General features: G+C 45.2%; 1 protein-coding gene across 6 annotated transcripts; it reads right to left on the bottom strand.

Annotated features, from left to right (window-relative positions):
* Positions 1–1,947: 1,947 nt before the first annotated feature.
* On the bottom strand, positions 1,948–15,929 carry LOC110495766 (autophagy-related protein 9A). Of its 6 annotated transcripts, XM_090208031.1 has the most exons (21): positions 15,703–15,890; positions 15,251–15,379; positions 14,715–14,753; positions 14,326–14,473; positions 14,178–14,221; positions 13,833–13,897; positions 13,557–13,706; positions 13,195–13,336; positions 12,921–13,061; positions 12,662–12,782; positions 8,074–8,249; positions 7,854–7,976; positions 7,522–7,709; positions 7,248–7,401; positions 6,857–7,036; positions 6,482–6,688; positions 5,457–5,677; positions 5,252–5,369; positions 4,335–4,623; positions 4,080–4,222; positions 1,948–4,006 (listed from the first exon to the last, which is right to left on the bottom strand). In XM_090208031.1, the coding sequence occupies exons 4-21, from the start codon at positions 14,429–14,431 to the stop codon at positions 3,998–4,000; spliced, it is 2,577 nt and encodes an 858-aa protein (XP_090064157.1). In that variant the 5' UTR covers positions 14,432–14,473; positions 14,715–14,753; positions 15,251–15,379; positions 15,703–15,890; the 3' UTR covers positions 1,948–3,997. The 6 variants fall into 6 exon arrangements, with proteins under 6 accessions (XP_090064157.1, XP_036808104.1, XP_036808108.1 ...); XM_036952209.2 differs by lacking the exon at positions 14,715–14,753 and having other exon boundaries at positions 15,306–15,379; positions 15,703–15,929; XM_036952213.2 differs by lacking the exon at positions 14,715–14,753 and having other exon boundaries at positions 14,326–14,476.
* Between the last annotated feature and the right edge of the window lie 3,277 nt (positions 15,930–19,206).

The raw sequence follows: 19,206 nt of genomic DNA, 5'->3' as shown, positions 1-19,206 counted from the left end.
CTATTAAAATACTCCTTTTAGTAATACTATTGTAGGCAGGCGTTGGTACAGAGTACAGTACAACAGTATATGGTAGCTCTCCCCAAGTTCTGCAAAATGTCTAAGACATCCTGTAACTCATATAGCCTCCCCAATCCCCCTTACGTAACTTTCCCTAGCAACAACATTTTAATAAATCTGACCTCCCCCTGACAGCAGCTATCATCTTATTAGCAAAGAAAAACTCAGCTGTGGGTTTGACCGAAACCTGACCTTTCATCACAAGTATAGTATAGAGTCATAACAATGTGAGTGTAAGCATCTTCTGCCAGGGGGCTGGTTTCATCAGGTCTATGGCAGCCTTGTGTTCTCAGAAAACCAGATAACCAGTGGGATCCAGACAGGAGGAATCTGAATGTAGACGCCTTCTGAAAGTGTCTGAAGGTCACAACACTCAAAAACAGGTTAACACACACACACACACACACACACACACACACACACACACACACACACACACACACACACACACACACACACACACAAACACACACACACGTCTCCTGAAGAGGAGACCTTACAGTTTATCATAACATCATGTATTAACCCTTTAAAAGGTATAAGGCCTTGGTTTAACCTTCTTCATCTCCCCTGGGTGCACTTTTTTTCCCCCTTCTTCCTAGCACTCACTGTACAGCGGATTCAAATAACCAACTCATCATCAAGCTTTGATGATTTGAATCAGCTGTGTAGTGCTAGGGCAAAAACCAAAACCGGCACCCAGGGGGAGCCCCTGGGAGGGGAGGGATCAGATTGGGGAACCCTGCTCTAGTCAACAGTGCTATCAGCGCGCTGTTAGATAGAGCACATATACGGTTTACGTCAGCGATGGGCAACTCCAGTCCTTGGGGCTTGATTGGTGTCACACTTTTGCCAACTAACACACCTGACTCCAATAATCAAGTAATCATGATCTTCAGTTTAGAATGAAATTAGTTAAATCAGCTGTGTTTGCTAGGGATGAGGGAAAGGGTGATAGCACTCCGGCCCCAAGGACTGGAGTGTCCCATCCCTGGCCTACATGATTACATGATGATATTATTATTATGGACAAAAGAACAAGATTATATTTATTTGTCAAACGGCAGCCATGCACCGATTATCATCTCACCAGAATAGGATCCTCGATATTTTGGAAAGGAGCATCAATCTCATCACCTTGCACTTTACAATACCCTTTGAAGTTCATCATAATTTATTCAATATGTAACCTAATAAACTGCATGCTTTCCCGATGAGTCGTAGTGGAAGGACCCCGCGTGACTCCAAGTTTACTTAAATATGATGGCTATTATATCAATATTTGGAATTAAAGGGTTTCCACCGACATTTTTTGCATAATTCATTTTACCAACATAAAAAGATCTCACCTTGTCTAGCCTATTTTATTTTGTCGACATTTGGAAAGTTAACCGAAAAGTGTTTCAATCAGGCCTGTCATGACATTTATGTACTTTACTAGCATAAAAAGGTTGGATGGAAAGCTGGTAATTGTGAGGATATTAATAGTGAGATGTGCAATGTCATTTTGTTTTCCAATATTTTATTTATTCAATTAAAATAAGATACCTAGACATTAGCTTTTAAGAGTCAATTACAAAACAAATGCCACAATAAAACATTTCAAATTGATTTGAACACATTCATCTTCAAGGGGGCATTTTCCCGTAGACAGGGGCGTTTTCCCCCACTTTCTAAAGTTTCTGTTCTTATACCCCCAAAAATAAAAACTGCCCAATTAAGGGGGGCGTTTTTCCCCCAAGTTACCCTATACTTCTGCTAAATGTTTATCCTATTCTACTGCTCCATTTACTTTATGTTCTTATATGTTCTTATTTATTACAAGTAAGCATTTCATTGGACGGTGTATACCATGTGTATCCCGTACATACAAAACTTAAACTTGAATTATAGTTATTAAATACATTTTTATTGATGATTTCCAACTGTACAAAATGGCAATTTACAGGACAATCTATAAAAACAAAAACTGATAGGCTATATATATATGTCAGCTCAGGTATTCTACTACCTCGTTGTTAAACTTGTTCCACTGTGTCCCAGGAGACCTTTTCCATTATTCAGATCCCTTCCTCCACGTCTGCCTTCTATTTTCATCCAGGGTCTGATTCAGATTGGACTCTCTGGCTGGCCACTCAATTACATGAATATATCAATCAATGAAGCGAGCAGCGCTGCAAACCTTTGCCATCTAGAAATGAATACCCAGCTGTAGAGTCTCTGACTGTATCTATTGGAAGCATCTGTCATCTTTAGCCTGGTCCCAGATCTGTTAGTGCTGCATGGTCGACCATATGGGGGCTGGTTATACATCACCTCAACAGATCTGGAACCAGGCTAGTCTACTTGTGAGTCCAGAGTCAGTGTGAACCACAAAAACAAAACAGCTGTAAATCACCATGCATCTCAACCTCAATTCTCTGCCGGTGGCACAAGCCCCGGTTGAAATAAAGTCATGCAAATATGAACTGATCAAAAGCAATATACTGACAATGAAAAGTGACATCCTTTGGATTCAATAAAAGTCAATAAGGTGCATTCTTTCTGCCTCAGACAGTTGGGCAGAAAAACATGCAACTTGTCTGATGCTGACTAATCTATCCAGCTATTAGTGTTGATTGAAGGTTCATTTCTGTATTGTTATGGGATGTTTGTGCTTAAAGGGGCAATCTGCAGTTACTATACCAATTTTTGGACATGTCCATTTTTGGATATAAACCCATTGATTCTTGGAGAGTATTCGTTATAAATGCCCCATGAGCTTAGTTCAACTGTCGTACCCCATCAGAAGCCAAAATATAAACTTGTAAATGTAACAAAAATACTGTATCGTCTCAAAACATGGTTAAAAACGGAATGGATGGTCAGTCCTTGCATCCACAGCTCTGTCAATGAATTTGAGTGTGGTTCCATTTTTCCAGCCCCATCCTTCAACCTTTTACTGAAACAGTGGAACAGTGGTGAGGGGTGCTTTGTATCATTTCAACTGTGGATTGCCGCTTGAAGCGCTTAAATATGGCACCGAAGAGGCTGAAGTTACACGTTCCAACCAGCCCGGTAAGTTTGCCATCTTTCATTTAAAATATTGTTTGTATGACACAAAATCAATAACTATGACGCGTTTCTTGTATATCCCTATTTATTAACCATCTCCACCTCGATGATATACTGAGAACAGTCCAGCGTCCTGATTTGATTCATACCAGTATGTCTATGCACGCGGTGTATATCGGTTTAGTGCCTGCTTCATGTCTAGGAGGTCTTTGTACAACAAGATTGTACAAAGACCTTTTAGCAGACCAATCTACCGCCCAATCCCCTAGGATTCCTAGTGCCAGTGTAGGTATACTTGAAAGTGCAATAAATATAAACAACACAAAGAGGAAAAAACAAAGAATTAAAAAATGACAAACTACTAAATCTTTTTTTTTTTTTTTAAAAGGTACATTACTGGCAGTTTACACCCACACCTGATTTTCAAATGAATGCAAGAAGAAAAAGTAATTTCTGGATAGAAGTTGCCCTTAGGCACAGATCTAGGATCAGCTTACCCTCCCTAAATCCTAACCTTAACCGTTACGGAGAGAAACCATAAAGCTGACCTTATATTAGTGTCTAGGACGCAACTATAAAAGCCGATAAATATGCTACGGGTTCCATGCTGTCAGTTATGATGAAGTCATCAACCACCCGTCACTTGATTGGCTAAAGTGTCATCCAAGGAGGGTGTCAAGAAAAAGTCCTTGTCATCTTCACACGGTTACTCGATTGTTTTTCTCTAGCCTAGAGTGAATAACACGGCATGCTGCTATCCCGCAGGTCTATCCATCTGGGGTCAAAGGTGAAGCCATGGTCGAAAGTTCACAGATGAGCAGGAAGTTCTTCTCTGGTAGGATGAGGATGAGGGTGGGTAGGTAGGTGGGATCTCTCAGGTCAGTTACGTCACCTGAGGAGAGGGGAAAACAATGATATGGAACCCCATACACAAACACAAGATCTGTGTGTGTTTGTGTAAATACCTTGTGAGTGTTGGGAGGCATGTCGTCCTCTGAGCCCTCCTCAGGTACAGTGTCGGGGTGTCGGCCTCCACGTCCGTCCTCTGCCCAACCCCCCATGGGCACACGCACTGACCTCACCACTCTGCCCCCCGGGCCAACAGAGTCTGGAGGAGTGACACACACACAGTGATATCGGTATGATCCATATCAGTCATCTTCAATATCATTACATATTAGGGAATGAGAGTATCATTTTTTTATGGTTGTCATGGTTACCTGTGTTTCCCCCGGAGCGACGCTGGCTGTTGCTCTGGAGTGGTGTCACTTCCTGCCCCGGTGTGGTACCTCGGTCAGGGTTAGGGCCCGAGTTAGAGCTGGGGATAGGGCCAGGGGTGGAGATAGGGGTGGAGATAGGGAAGGTGTGTGAGCGGGGGATGGGGTTTCGGGGGTTAGGGTTCCCTCCTCCTGAACCCCCCTCCTCGGTGACGCTGTCACTACTGTCGTCACTGTCCTGCCTGTGCCAGGTGTGCCGGGACAACTCCCCTCCAGACTGCTGCTTATGGAGCTACATAGAGGGATGGAGAGGGGGAGAGAGGAAGTGGGAACAAGGAGAGAGAGGGGAGAGAGGAAGTGGGAGGGAAGTGGGAACAAGGAGAGAGGAAGTGGGAGGGAAGTGGGAACAAGGAGAGAGAGGGGAGAGAGGAAGTGGGAGGGAAGTGGGAACAAGGAGAGAGGAAGTGGGAGGGAAGTGGGAACAAGGAGAGGGGGGAGAGGAAGTGGGAGGGGAGGGAAGCGGGAGAGAGTAAGTGGGAGAGGAGGGGGAGAGAGGAAGTGGGAGGGGAGGGAAAAAGAGGGGGAGAGGAAGTGGGAGGGGAGGGAAGAGGGAGAGAGGAAGTGGGAGGGGAGGGGGAGAGAGGAAGTGGGAGGGGAGGGAAGGGGGAGAGAGGAAGTGGGAGAGAGAGGAAGTGGGAGCGAGGAGAGAAAGGGAAAAGGGGGGGGAGAGGAAGTGGGAGGGGGGGGAAGGGGGAGAGAGGAAGTGGGAGGGGAGGGAAGGGGGAGAGAGGAAGTGGGAGGGGAGGGAAGGGGGAGAGACATTTACTTGACGCTCTTTATTGCAACATTTTTAAAACCATCCAGACACAGACAGACAGACAGACAGACAGACAGACAGACAGACAGACAGACAGACAGACCTCATGTATATAGAGTGCGTGGATGCTCATCTCCGTGGAGGCGTATTCTGATAGGACGAGACTAGTCAGTTGACCTTCCCACACACTACTGCCTGAACTAGCAGTTCGAGCATCAGTACTGGTGGGGGGGGGGGGGAGAAAGAGAGTTAGTTGACGGTTAGTTGATAGATTGCTTGATTAGTTTTGGGAGGAGTGTGGGCTTTACCTCGATCCCGGCATGGCTCTGCTTGCAGAAGAGGCGTGTCCGGCCGACCTATGGGTGGAGCTACAGCTGCCCCTCGTGCTGCTGACTGAGAGGGAGCGCAAGGCTGATGCCCCGTCACTAACACCCACCGGCCCGTGATCGGTCAAGGAGCCGTCCCGCCCCAGATGAAGAGAGGCCAATGAGGGGGGACCTGCCAGGAAGTTAGCTATCAGACTCCTTGGCTGAGAGAGTGAGCGAGACACACACACACACACACAGAAAGAGACAGAGAATTTGATTTTTACCTTTAACACCAGTGTAAACAAAAAAACTCAGAAATGTATACAATGTTAAACTTGAGATCAAAATTGAAGTGTCAATGTATGTATTGGCATGTCTGTCTGTCTCCCTACCTCTGACCCCGACAGTGAGGTGAGAGTGTGTCTGTCTCCCTACCTCTGACCCAGACAATGAGGTGAGAGTGTGTCTGTCTCCCTACCTCTGACCCCAACAGTGAGGTGAGAGTGTGTCTGTCTCCCTACCTCTGACCCCGACAGTGAGGTGAGAGTGTCTCCCTACCTCTGACAGTGAGGTGGGAGTGTGTCTGTCTCCCTACCTCTGACCCGGACAGTGAGGTGAGAGTGTGTCTGTCTCCCTACCTCTGACCCCGACAGTGAGGTGAGAGTGTGTCTGTTTCCCTACCTCTGACCCGGACAGTGAGGTGAGAGTGTGTCTGTTTCCCTACCTCTGACCCGGACAGTGAGGTGAGAGTGTGTCTGTTTCCCTACCTCTGACCCGGACAGTGAGGTGAGAGTGTGTCTGTTTCCCTACCTCTGACCCGGACAGTGAGGTGAGAGTGTGCCTGTTTCCCTACCTTTGACCCAGACAGTGAGGTGAGAGTGTGTCTGTTTCCCTACCTCTGACCCGGACAGTGAGGTGAGAGTGTGTCTGTTTCCCTACCTCTGACCCGGACAGTGAGGTGAGAGTGTGCCTGTTTCCCTACCTCTGACCCGGACAGTGAGGTGAGAGTGTGTCTGTCTCCCTACCTCTGACCCGGACAGTGAGGTGAGTGTCTGTCTGTCTCCTGTAGTCTCTCTCTGTACTCTCTCCTTCAGCTGGCTGATGAAGTGAGTGGTCTCGGTGGGGGGCTGCCACTGGGGGTTGGTGATGGCAAAATGCATCAGGGACAGCTCAGTCTTCCCATCCTCCGCCTGTTGGTAAATAGATGCCTCTGTCTTCCCCTCAGACATCCACTGGAGGGAGGAAGAAGTAAGAGAAAGGAGAGAAGGAAGGAGTTAGGGACGGGAAAGGGTGAGACAGAGGGAAAGAGAGTCACTATTTATGCATTGCCCATCTGTGTGTGTGTGCGTGTGTGTGTGTGCGTGTGTGCGTGTGTGTGTGTGAGAGAGAGAGAGTCTCACTGCAGGGTGTCCGTGCTGTCTGATGTCCATCTGAGCGAAGGAGCAGGTGTCTCCCACCCCTACCACCTCCACGGTGAAGTTCCTGAAGAAGTCAATGATCTCCAGAGACTTCCTCCTCAGACTGAAGATCAGGATGAAGGGAGTCACCAGGGGGCTGGTCAGCTCCTCTAGGATAAACACCTGGACAGGCAGAGGAAAGGTTAAAACATCGCCCCTGTACATAATCGTCTTCATTACAACCTTAAAAGGGAACACTGATCCTAGACCAGCACTTCTAATCGTAGACGCTTTGTGAATAAAGGCTCTGGTCAGGTAGAGAGGAATATGCTATGTGCTTCAGAAATGACTCATAAGTTCATGCTTTATAAAGGGTGGCTATAGTGCTACTCACAGCCTTGTACTGGAAGAGCTGTGAGAACTGGTCTCGTGTCTCGTAGCGATGGGCGTTGCCCTGCCAGTGGTCTGGCATGTAGTGGATGTGAGCCAGGATCAACCTGAGCAGCTGCTCTGGACAGTAGACCAGGTGTTTGTCTGGGATAAAAGACCTGAGGAGAGAGGGAGAGTGTGAAAGAATGTACCAAACCCTTCAAAATAACCTAGCACACAGACAAACAAACACACACACACACACAGATAGACACACACAGAGACAGACACACACACACCTGCAGACAGTGATACACACTCCCAGCAGGGTGATGGACGACAGGACGTGTTCCACGGCGAGGACGTCTTCGTCGTAGATGGTCAGCGCAATGAGGACAGCCAATAGGGAGCCAGCAAAAAACGCCACGTTCTTAGCCACCACTGTCAGCAACGGGGACAGGAAGCAGTTCATATACCTAGAGGACGCCTGGAGGTGGGACACACGCACGGAAGTGAAGAACATCTGGCATTTAGACACCACTGACAGCAACAGACAAGAATCAGTTTATCAATTTCACAAAAATTACCTTACACACCTTTTATGTGTGTGTGTGTGTGTGTTCATTCCTACTTTGTAGCCCTTGCTGAGCCGTGACATCAGTTCGTGGTCCAGCTCATTGAAGTGACGAAGGTAACATCGACCGTACAGAGACCAACACCTCGCTCCCAAACTACCTGGCTCACGCTTTATCACCTACACGCACGCACAAACACACACACACAATTAAATGAGCTTTACAGCATCTGCTACACCTCCATAACGGAGCACAGCGGTGTGTGCGTGTCCCTACCTCTGTATAGCTGAAGAAGGCATACAGTATTTGCCAGACCAGTACGACAGGACAGAGTAAGAGGTTGGCGATGCCGATCCACAGTATACGTGATGCCAGTTTGTCTGCCAGCTCCAACCTGTTACCACCTCTCTTATACTGCGGCTTCAAACTCCACTCACTCTCAAACAGAGAGCCTGGGAAGAGGGGGTGAGAGAGAGAGAGAGAGAGACACAGAGAGAGAGAGAGAGACACAGAGAGAGAGACAGAGAGAGAGAGAGAGAGAGAGAGAGAGAGAGAGAGAGAGAGAGACACAGAGAGAGAGGGAGGTGAAAAGTAGGGATGCACAATATACAAAATTGGTGAACATATCGGAATCAGCCGATATTAGCTAAAAACGGCGACATCGGTATCGGCCCGATGTCTAGTTCAACGCCAATGTGCAAAACTGATGTCAAAGCTGACGTGCATACCTATTTAAACGTAGGTAGATGAGGTACATACCTATATAAACGTAGGTAGATGAGGTACATACCTATATAAACGTAGGTAGATGAGGTACATACCTATTTAAACGTAGGTAGATGAGGTACATACCTATATAAACATAGGTAGATGAGGTACATACCTATATAAACGTAGGTAGATGAGGTACATACCTATTTAAACGTAGGTAGATGAGGTACATACCTATATAAACGTAGGTAGATGAGGTACATACCTATATAAACGTAGGTAGATGAGGTACATACCTATATAAACGTAGGTAGATGAGGTACATACCTATTTAAACGTAGGTAGATGAGGTACATACCTATATAAACGTAGGTAGATGAGGTACATACCTATTTAAACGTAGGTAGATGAGGTACATACCTATATAAACGTAGGTAGATGAGGTACATACCTATATAAACGTAGGTAGATGAGGTACATACCTATTTAAACGTAGGTAGATGAGGTACATACCTATATAAACGTAGGTAGATGAGGTACATACCTATATAAACGTAGGTAGATGAGGTACATACCTATTTAAACGTAGGTAGATGAGGTACATACCTATATAAACGTAGGTAGATGAGTTACATACCTATTTAACGTAGGTAGATGAGGTACATACCTATATAAACGTAGGTAGATGAGGTACATACCTATATAAACGTAGGTAGATGGCAGTCAACAAGTCCAGCAGACATTTGAAAGAGTAAGAGATTTTCAGCGAGACAACTCAAAAGGCCAAATCCATTAACGCCAAGATAATGGAATTCATTGCCCTTGACAATCAACCGTTCTCTGTCGTGGGTGATGTTGGCTTACGCGACTGGTCGAGCGCCGGTACATACTACCAAGTGCGCTATTTTTCAGCGTCACTGCTATTGGCTTCACGACATACTATGGAACGCCGTTTGGGTCTTTGCGTGTCAAAAAAGATACACGTCAAATAACACTACTTGACAATAACACTATTTGACGCGTTAAATAAGCTTTTAATTTGACACGTCAAATAACACCTGTCTATAAGTCGCACTGTCAAAGCTGTACAAAAAAAGTCTGTAAACAAGCCAACCCCGGCCACGAACGATGTGTTTACAATACTGCATTGGTAATAAAGCATCATTTGTTCAACCGCAACATCTGGGGTAGCTAGCTAGCTTTAGCTTGATACCTAGCTAGCACCAATACTTCCAGCCTGAAAACAATGACCAGTTATTCTTAGCAGTGATTTAGGAATCCTTGTGAGTAAGTATTAGCTAGGTTGCCACTTGTCGTTTGGTTATTGAAATCGAAACTTCAGTTCGTGAAAATAAATAACTAGCTCAGTGGATCTGGATCTGGGCTGATTCAGTGGATCTGGGCTGATTCCGGCTGAGAGACGGGGCACTCGGCTGAGAGTCAGACTCGGCCTGACATCGTGTGGCCCGAGCAGTATTACTTATGGCTAGGATGTGGGGATTGAGCTCGGGCCGATTCCGGTGTGAGTTATCTGACCCAAATGTATAACTTGGGGCTCAGGCCTCTGGCAGAAGATTACATAATTAACATTTCATTATTTATTTTTCCATATTTTCTCATTTCATTCTTTAAGGCAATTGATAAGCATTAAAAACGTTGTGGATCGAGCCTCCCGAGTGGCGCAGCGGTCTAAGACACTGCATCGCAGTGCAAACGGCGTTGCTACAGATGCTGGTTTGAGAACCGTGCCGACCACAACCTCCCCAGAACCATGAGGCGATGCACAATTGACCCAGCGTCATCCGAGCTAGGGGAGGGTTTGACCGGTCAGGATGTCCTGGTCTCATCACGCTGTAGCGACTCCTGTGGCGGGCCAGGGGCATGCACGCTGACACAGTCACCAGGTGATTCCTCCAAGACAAAATATTTTTTTGTGGATGGGTATAATTTGTATGTATAAAATGTATAATATTCATATTTAAAATGACTAAAATGGTGTAATTTTGTATACATTTATTTAAATTTGCATCGTGCCGCTTCTAGGGGGATTCTGGTAAGATGCCGGCGAAGTCGGCTGAATTCTGGTAGACGGAAACGGCCCGATGTACTTGGGCCAATTCTAGGCAGTCATTCATTTTGATTCTGTCCGACACCCGGTTCAATCAGTTCCGGTCCCCCAGAAGAGGGCCGCTTCTAGGCCGATTCCTCATTGCTAGCTAGCCAGCTACTTAACCCTTTTGCCCAAAGATAACGTTATATGCAGCCAGCTAGCTTCACCTGACTAGTGAGGCTCAACTGGGCCTGGGTTAGGTGTTGTGAGTCTAGCCACAATAAGGATTAGGCACAATAGTGGAATTTGCGGTTTGCCTTCAAAATAAAAGTACCTCTTTGAAAGTGATGCAGAAGGTTACAATTGGTGGAATCATGCCACATTTAGACTAGATCATGTTAAACAAGGTTGGAATGTGAAGCAATGAAATGGGGTATCAGTCTACTCGGTGACACCCACAGAACACAACTGAAGAGTTTACGCAAATATTAGCATTGTAGCTATTATCGCGGGACAGTGACTGTGTGAAACCACCTCCCCAGTCAGCCTATTGTGTGTATTGACATTCATATTGCACTGTACAGCTTTACCTAAGGTTTGGGGATCAATGAAATGGGGTATCAGTCTACTCAATACCCAATATATTTTTTCCAGACCCCAAAACATCCACGCAGTATGGTTTTTCCTCGGGAATAGTGTTCAATACACATAGGTTGACAACAAATGTGGCTCAATTCACAGTTGTTTCAGAGTCACGCAATAAGAGCTACAACACTAATGTTCTCTGGGTGTCACCGAGTAGACTGATACCCCATGTCATTAATCCACAGGTAAGGCTGTACAGTGAAATAAGTATGCCCCCAATGCAATTCTAAAGTATAATACATCCAGTGTGATTAACAGATTTTTCAAATTAACAAATTATTGTCTTTTGTTGATTTTATATAACAACATTCCAACCTTGTTTAGCATGATCTATTCAATTATGGCATAATTCTACTATTTGTATCACAGTCAATGACAAACTTTTATTTTGAAGGTTACCCGCAAAGTCCACTATTGTGGCTAGCTTCCCATAGATGGGTCCGACCACCATTAATCAATTAAGAACGGTCTTATAAATTAGGGTTATTTTGGATGGTGACACCTAGCTATATATTCAGAACGCTAACTATAGCTACTGAAACAGATATCGTTTTGCTGTTTTTGGGGAAGAACATTGTTTGCATCCATCAGCTAGCTAGCTTTTTTATGACCAGCACTGTAGGTGCGCGAGACAAGTTTACCAGATTCATAGCACACGTATCGATGAATCGTTGTGACATATGAAATAAGAGTGATAGTGTAATCAATGTGTAATAACTACGTCAAAAAATGTATGAACGCGTTAAATGATTATGTGACCTGCAGTCATATTCAGGTCCTGATTGGTCAACAAGCTTATTTGACACATCAAGTAGTGTTATTTGACGTGTATCTTTTTTGACACGCAAAGACACAAACGGCGTTCCATAGAAATCCTGGTTGAGAATGAAACAACTGAACAAATGAACAACGAAAGAGCACCGCAAGTAAGTGAAATAAATAGGTTTTGATTATGTTTTTACTGCTAATGAGGACATACATAAATGCCAACCATACATTTTTGGTCAGTGTGGGGTGTGTGTGTGTGTGTGTGTGTGTAACCTATATTTAACTACTCAGTTAAGAACAAATTCTGATTTACAATGACACCCTACCCCGGCCAAACCTGGACGACACCGGGCCAATTGTGCGCCGCCCTATAGGACTCCCAATCACGGCCGGATGTGATACAGCCTGGATTCGAACCAGGGACTGTAGTGACGCCTCTTGCACTGAGATGCAGTGCCTTAGACCGATGCGTCCATGTGTGATAACTATTTAACTGTACTAGAATGCTTGCCACTAAAATGTTTAATAATCGATATGGGGTTTTTTTGGGCAAGGAAAATATTGGATATCGGTATCGGCCAAAAATGTCATATCGGTGCATCACTAGTGAAAAGTGTACCAAACAAAGCGTACCAAGCACAAGCACAAACTACAAAACACACACACACACACACACACACACACACCAACCTGGCCCCCAGAAGAAGATGAGTTCAAAGTTGTACTTGAGGCCGCGGGTGTAAAACACACTCTCCCCGAGCAGTGGCGGGCGGAAACGCACAGGAAGGAGGGACTTATTTACCATGGCAACCTGGAGGAAGAAGAAAGGGATTTAGGTGTTGTTGTTTTTGATTGACAGGTGGTTCAGTAGCAGGAGTACAAGCGAGGAATGGTAAAGAAGCTGTACTCTGACAATAACACAAACACACATGAGTGCACACAGACACACCATGTAGTTTTTGAAGCGCAGGATACGGTGGTATATGTCCAGTTCTGTGAGTTCTTTCTTGTGGATACAGATCTGGTGTTCCTTCTGGATCTCAACGATCCGGGCCTGAACCTCCTGCCATGTGAAGTATGGCAGCTCTGCCTAGAGGGGGGAGGGGAGGAGGAGACAAGGAGGAGGAGAGGGGGAGGGGAGAAGGAGAGGCGGGGTGGAGATCAGTAGTTGAACCAGTAGGTTGAAGACACGCAGACAGACACACACACACACACACACTCACCATGCTCATCTTGAGTGCGTTGGTGTAGAAGGAGCGTATCTCCCAGTAGCAGCAGACGTTGTAGATGAACTTGATGAGGCGATGCAGCCAGAACACTCCAGATATCATCAACACAAACATCACTGCCACATTGTCACGGATACTGGCGGGGAAAACAACAATCAGGTTGTCATGGATACTGGCGGGAAAACTACAAGCGGGTTGGCATGGATACTGGCGGGAAAACAAACAGGTTGTCACGGATACCGGTGGGAAAACAACAAGCAGTAAGGACAATTTCCAGCATTCCTTATCAACTTGAGTGCTAAAGATCTGTTAATAAAGTGTTTATACTGAATTTATGAAGTGTTTATAAGCCTTACCTTGCGCTGCAGACGTCCACAGGCAGGAAGGCGTCAGGCAGTGTGACTTTGGAGGAGTCGGTGTGGTTGACAAACTTGTTAGCGAACAGAATGTCATAGTCCACACAGTTAGCCAAGAAGACTGTGAATCCTACCACAAACAGCAACTGGCTACAGAGGGGGAGAAAGGGGGAAAGAGGAGAGAGAGAGAGAAAAAAGTTAAAAATGACCCCTCAGGACACCGACATGGACCACATAGAAGACACACACACACATACACACACACAGTGTACTTACACCAGCTCAAAGACCTCTCCCAGCAGCATACAGGTGAAGCCATTCTTCTGGTGCAGGTTATAGACGTGTCAGGGGTCAAGGATCAGATGATGACATAAAAGTAGCATGTGTCCTCTCATAATGAAAGTCTAGTCGGCTATAGTATTAACTCAGGTCACCAGCTCAACATTCTTCCTCCTGGAGAGCTAGTGGGCATGCAGGCTTTTATTCCAGCCCTGCTCTTACACACCAGATTGTATTTTTCTCCTGGAAGGTGTTGACCCTCCTGGTCTTAAAATAACCCCTGGGGTAGTTGTAGTAGTGAATGATCTGGGAGTACAGAGACACAGAGGGGTAAAAGGATATCCTCTGGAAGAACAGGTCCAGGTTCTCTATGTGGTGCCACGGGGCTGCAGAGAACAGTCAACAACAAAAACAGGTTAGTGTGTGTGTGTGTGTGTGTGTGTGTGTGTGTGTGTGTGTGTGTGTGTGTGCATCTACTTAAGAGCTTTACACTTGTTTCCGTCAGGTACGTGCACCAGTAGGTTCTCCTCTCCGGTTGGAGAGTCACTGTATGAAGCCTCTAGGCGCTGGTACTCTGTGTCAAAGTGTGCCGCCATGGTAACCACAGCTTCAGTTACCCCCAGCAATCAAGCCCCTAGCTACTGATTGGACCAGTGGACCACAGAAAGGGTGGGAGAGAGAGAAAGAGAGATCAGTGCCATAAATCCACAGATGGTTATTGTAATACAGACTGTGTCTTTCTCTTCCCTCATCTGCACTGGATTGAGTAACAGAGGGAGCCTCTTTCAGACATCCACCTATCCGGCTCCTCACATGAAAGTAAATAAAGGAGAGGAGGCGAGGAAAGGAAGCCATACACGTAAATAAGCCATACCACACCTGTGCTCCATCCATCACTGGAACCCGGATGTAGCAATGCTTGAAAGACACGACAGACAGACAACTGACAGGTGTGGATATAGGCACACAAAAGCAATTCTTGCAGCAAATAATAGGCCATAATACCACAAAAGTTCCATGACCGTTTGCCTAGTATACAACAGCCTACGTTAATCATGTTGGCCAATGTAGACATGTCACTGGCAGAACGCTGACACAATGGACAGTGTTGCGAAACGTGCTCTGCGACTCGAGCGGAATCACAACCACAGACATTGAGACAGACAGCGTTTTAAACCACATTATAGCCTACGGCTCTAATTTTACTCCCCTGACAAATTGCGAGCGTCAAAAACCAAGTGTATTAATGATTTTCGACCAACGTGCGCAGCGTGGCTTTAATTGATATACAATGGGAATTCCTGATCCAGCTTGTCTTTTGAAAGGCGACAATGACACGCAGCCTCCTCCTATGCTATAATCTACATGTAAGTGTAAACATTGTTGCATCTTCGAGTCCTCAGCAAATAGCTTACCTGGAAAATGATTCGGCTACACGTATTTAGGCCTACATACAAGAAAATGGCCCACCTTTGTTGACCAAGCATAGATTAGCTCCATTCCAGGATTATTACACGTTAGGGGATTGCCGCTTACATTTCACCCTACAGAAAGAGAACATGGAACATTTACATTTCTAATATTATGAAATTGCAACGATAAACCTATCCCACTGCTTGCAATATAGCAATGATTTTATAAAGCACACACACACTGTGTAACGTTAGCTAGGCATCCCGGGAAAGCGCAGGCAGATGTGCTATCCTAGAAAGAACCGAAACCGTGAAGATTATTTGGTTCTCAGGATACTGGCAAAATGCTATTGTTGAAAAAAATGTACTTGTTTAAGGCAGATCGACAGAAACATCACAATGATTTAGCTCTATATTTTCATACTACACTCGACTATTAGTCTGTCGCAGCCTACCTTTGACACGTCAAGGAGAATTGCCGAGCCCTTTTTTGGAAGACGTCTAGGTTTTGTTTTCGTGTTTCTTTTTGAGTCTGAGGCGACATTTGGTTTCATTTCTGAAAACACATCATGTACACCAATGCCTATCACGGCTGATGGATACCTGGTTTAGCCAATCAGAATAGTGTTTTTCACAAACGGGAAGAAAACAGCCAGTCATAGACAGTAAGAGGCGGGCTCTCAAAGCTCCTGGTTCGGCTTTTATGACACGCCCTTTGAACCTCACACAGGGTTTATGCCATGCAGGTTTTGGTTAATGGTCAATTATTATATTCCTCCATATTTTGAATTAAATGTAAAGCAATCTCATCTATCGTCATCTAAAGCGCAAAAGTATCTAGACTACATGTAGTTCCTGACGACGAGAAAACTTCAATTATGAATTGAATGTACAGTCATTTTTAATAAAGCCTATATGATATTTATGGGCGCGCCTCTAAATTTAATGAATGGTATTTTACCGCCACTTGGTGAATATGTATGGTATTACAATAACATTGACACAGTCGGAGGTGCTGCTATACTAAAACTAACCTCAGGGTTGCGCTATAAACCCAACCTACTGCTAAAGTTTGAAATTGCATTGGCTGTTCCGTACAGTCTAATGATGAAATCGATTAGACTCCCAATTACATGTATCTGCTATTAACCAAGTTGTTTGTTCTAAAACAAGCCATATAGACATTGTGGAGTGTGTGGTTGAGAATATTCATAATGTGACTGTGGGCCGCTGGAGTGACAGCTGGCCTTTTGTTCAGTGTGTCTGTTAACACTGATGGACACGTGTGTGTTGCATATATAAGCAAACTATTTGGCCATCTGTTTCATCCTTTCATTCTCCCCACATCGCTCTCCATCTCACCCTCTACCCCTTTTCTCTCGCTGTCTGTCTTTGTGTGCGTGTGTGCAGGCGTGTGTACATGTGTGTGTGTGTGCAGGCGTGTGTACATGTGTGCTTGTGTAATCTGCTCATTATAGTGAGTAGGGCTATTAAATCTGGTGCGATTAGGATTCATTTGGGATAATCTGATAAAGTCTGTCCAAGACAGAAACACTACACTCTTAGGAAATAAAAGTGGTATCTAGAACCCTTTACATGGAACCCAAAAGAGTTCTACCTGGAACCAAAAAGGGTTGTCTTATAGGGACAGCCGAAGAACCCTTTTTTCTAGGAGTGTACAGTTTATAAACACACACATCTATTCTGACAACAACCCCTAGTTGGTACTGAGATGCTAATATGATGACATGGCAATAGTCCTATGGGCAACACCTTCTGTCCATAACACAGGTCTCAGTGTGTAAAACAACCTTAAATGCAGTGTACTGACGAATGAACAGTATGTTTCTGAAAAATAGGCCAACAAACCCAAGATAGTTAAGTGGCTGGATCAAATCACATTTTATTTGACACATGCTTCGTTAACAACAGCTGTTAGCTAACAGTGAGATGCTTCGTTGCAGGCTCTTCCCAACAATGCAGACAAAACAATATAAAAAAAAGAACACACACAATAAGTAACGATAACTTGGCTATATACACGGGGTACCAGTGCCGAGTCGATGTGCAGGGGTATGAGGTAATTGAGGTAAATATGTACGTATAGGTAGGGGTAAAGTGACTAGACAAGTGACTTGACTAATAAATGAGTCAAAAGAGTTAGTGCAAAAAGAGTCTATGAAGATAGTTTGTTTAATAGTTTCCCAGAATATTTAGCAGTATTATGGCTTGGGGGTAGAAGCTGTTCAGAGTTCTGTTGGTTGCAGACTTGGTGTATCGGTACCGCTTGCCGTGAGGTAGCAGAGAGAATAGTCTATGACTTGGGTGGCTGGAGTCTTTGACAATTTTTAGGGCCTTCCTCTGACACCGCCTGGTATAGAGGTCCTGGATGGCAGGGAGCTCGTCCCCAGTGATGTACTGGGCTGTACGCACATCCCTCTGTAGTGCCTTGCGGTCGGATGCCAAGCAGTTGCCATACCAAGCGGTGATGCAGCCAGTCAAGATGCAATCAATGGTACAGCTGCCCATGCCAAATATTTTCAGCCTCCTGAGGGTACTTGTTGTGCCCTCTTCAAGACTGTGTTGGTGTGTGTGCACCATGATAATTCCTTCGTGATATGGACACCGAGGAACTCAAAGTGCTCAGCGATCAGCTCGTTTGTCTTACTGACGTTGAGAGAGAGGTTGTTGTCCTGGCACCACACTGCCAGATCTCTGACCTCCCTGTCGGCCGTCTCATCGTTGTCGGTGATCAGGCTTATCACCGTCGTGTCGTCAGAAAACTTGATTGTGTTGGAGTTGTGTGCGGCCACGCAGTCATGGGTGAACAGGGGGTACGGGAGGGGACTAAGCATGCACCCCTGAGGGGCCCCAGTGTTGAGGGTCAGCGTTGCGGATGTGTTGCCTACCCGCAACACCTGGGGGTGTCCCGTCAGGAAGACGCACACACACCAACACAGTCTTGAAGAGGGCACAACAACACCAACACAGTCTTGAAGAGGGCACAACAAGTCCAGGATCCAGTTGCAGAAGGAGGTGTTTCATCTCAGGGTCCTTAGTTTAGTGATGAGCTTTGAGGGCACTATGGTGTTGATGGCTGAGCTGTAGTCAGTGAACAGCATTCTCACGTCGGTGTTCCTTTTGTCCAGATGGGAGAGGGCAGTGTGGAGTGCAATAGAGATTGCGTCATCTGTGGGTCTGTTGGGGCGATATGCAAATTGGAGTGGGATAGATGTCACCAGGGGTACTCTTCTCCAGTCGGAGAGCAAACAGACGGCAGAGACATTGCCAAAGTTCACATATTTAAGACTGGTAGTTGGACATGGTAAAGGTTGGTGTGTGTGTGGTTCTGTAACTAAATGAGATGTCATAAGCAGGTTACATAACATGAAAAGATAAACAACGTGCTCCAATCCACCTCATAGAAACTTAAATTAGGTTCTGGATCCTCGGAAATAATCCAAAGAACAGAAATAGGACAGCACTCCGGTAAATAAACGTACATTTTTACACGACATAAAAGGTGATAAGGATAAACCTATTAAACCAATACAGCTCAAATAAAGAAAATAGAAAATGCAAAACAAAAATTACTCTTTTAACTTGGACAAACATGTTACGACTTCTATGAATGGTGAGTGGAGGAGTCGAGCGCAGAGAGCAGGTAATTCCGTACGTGGATATTTTATTCCAAAGACAGTGGAGACACGGACATGCGAAACACAAGGGCGCATGAAACAACCCGTCCAAAAATACAAAGGACTAAAACTGTCCGGAAAAATATAGATCACACTAATACACCAAATAACAGAGAACAAGCCCGCACAAATACCCAGCGGGCCTAGTGCCCTTAAATAGCCTACAAACAAACACTAACTCAAAACAGGTGTACCTACTAAACAGAAACAAACGGAAAGGGAATTGATGGCAGCTAATAGGCCGGCGATGACAAAACACAA

This window comes from Oncorhynchus mykiss, chromosome 18, assembly GCF_057628025.1.
Source record: "Oncorhynchus mykiss isolate SJ-2025 chromosome 18, ASM5762802v1, whole genome shotgun sequence".
Classification (NCBI taxonomy): Eukaryota; Metazoa; Chordata; class Actinopteri; order Salmoniformes; family Salmonidae; genus Oncorhynchus; species Oncorhynchus mykiss.
The sequence above is the reverse complement of the archived record's forward strand: the minus strand, read 5'-3'. Positions and strand labels throughout refer to the sequence as shown.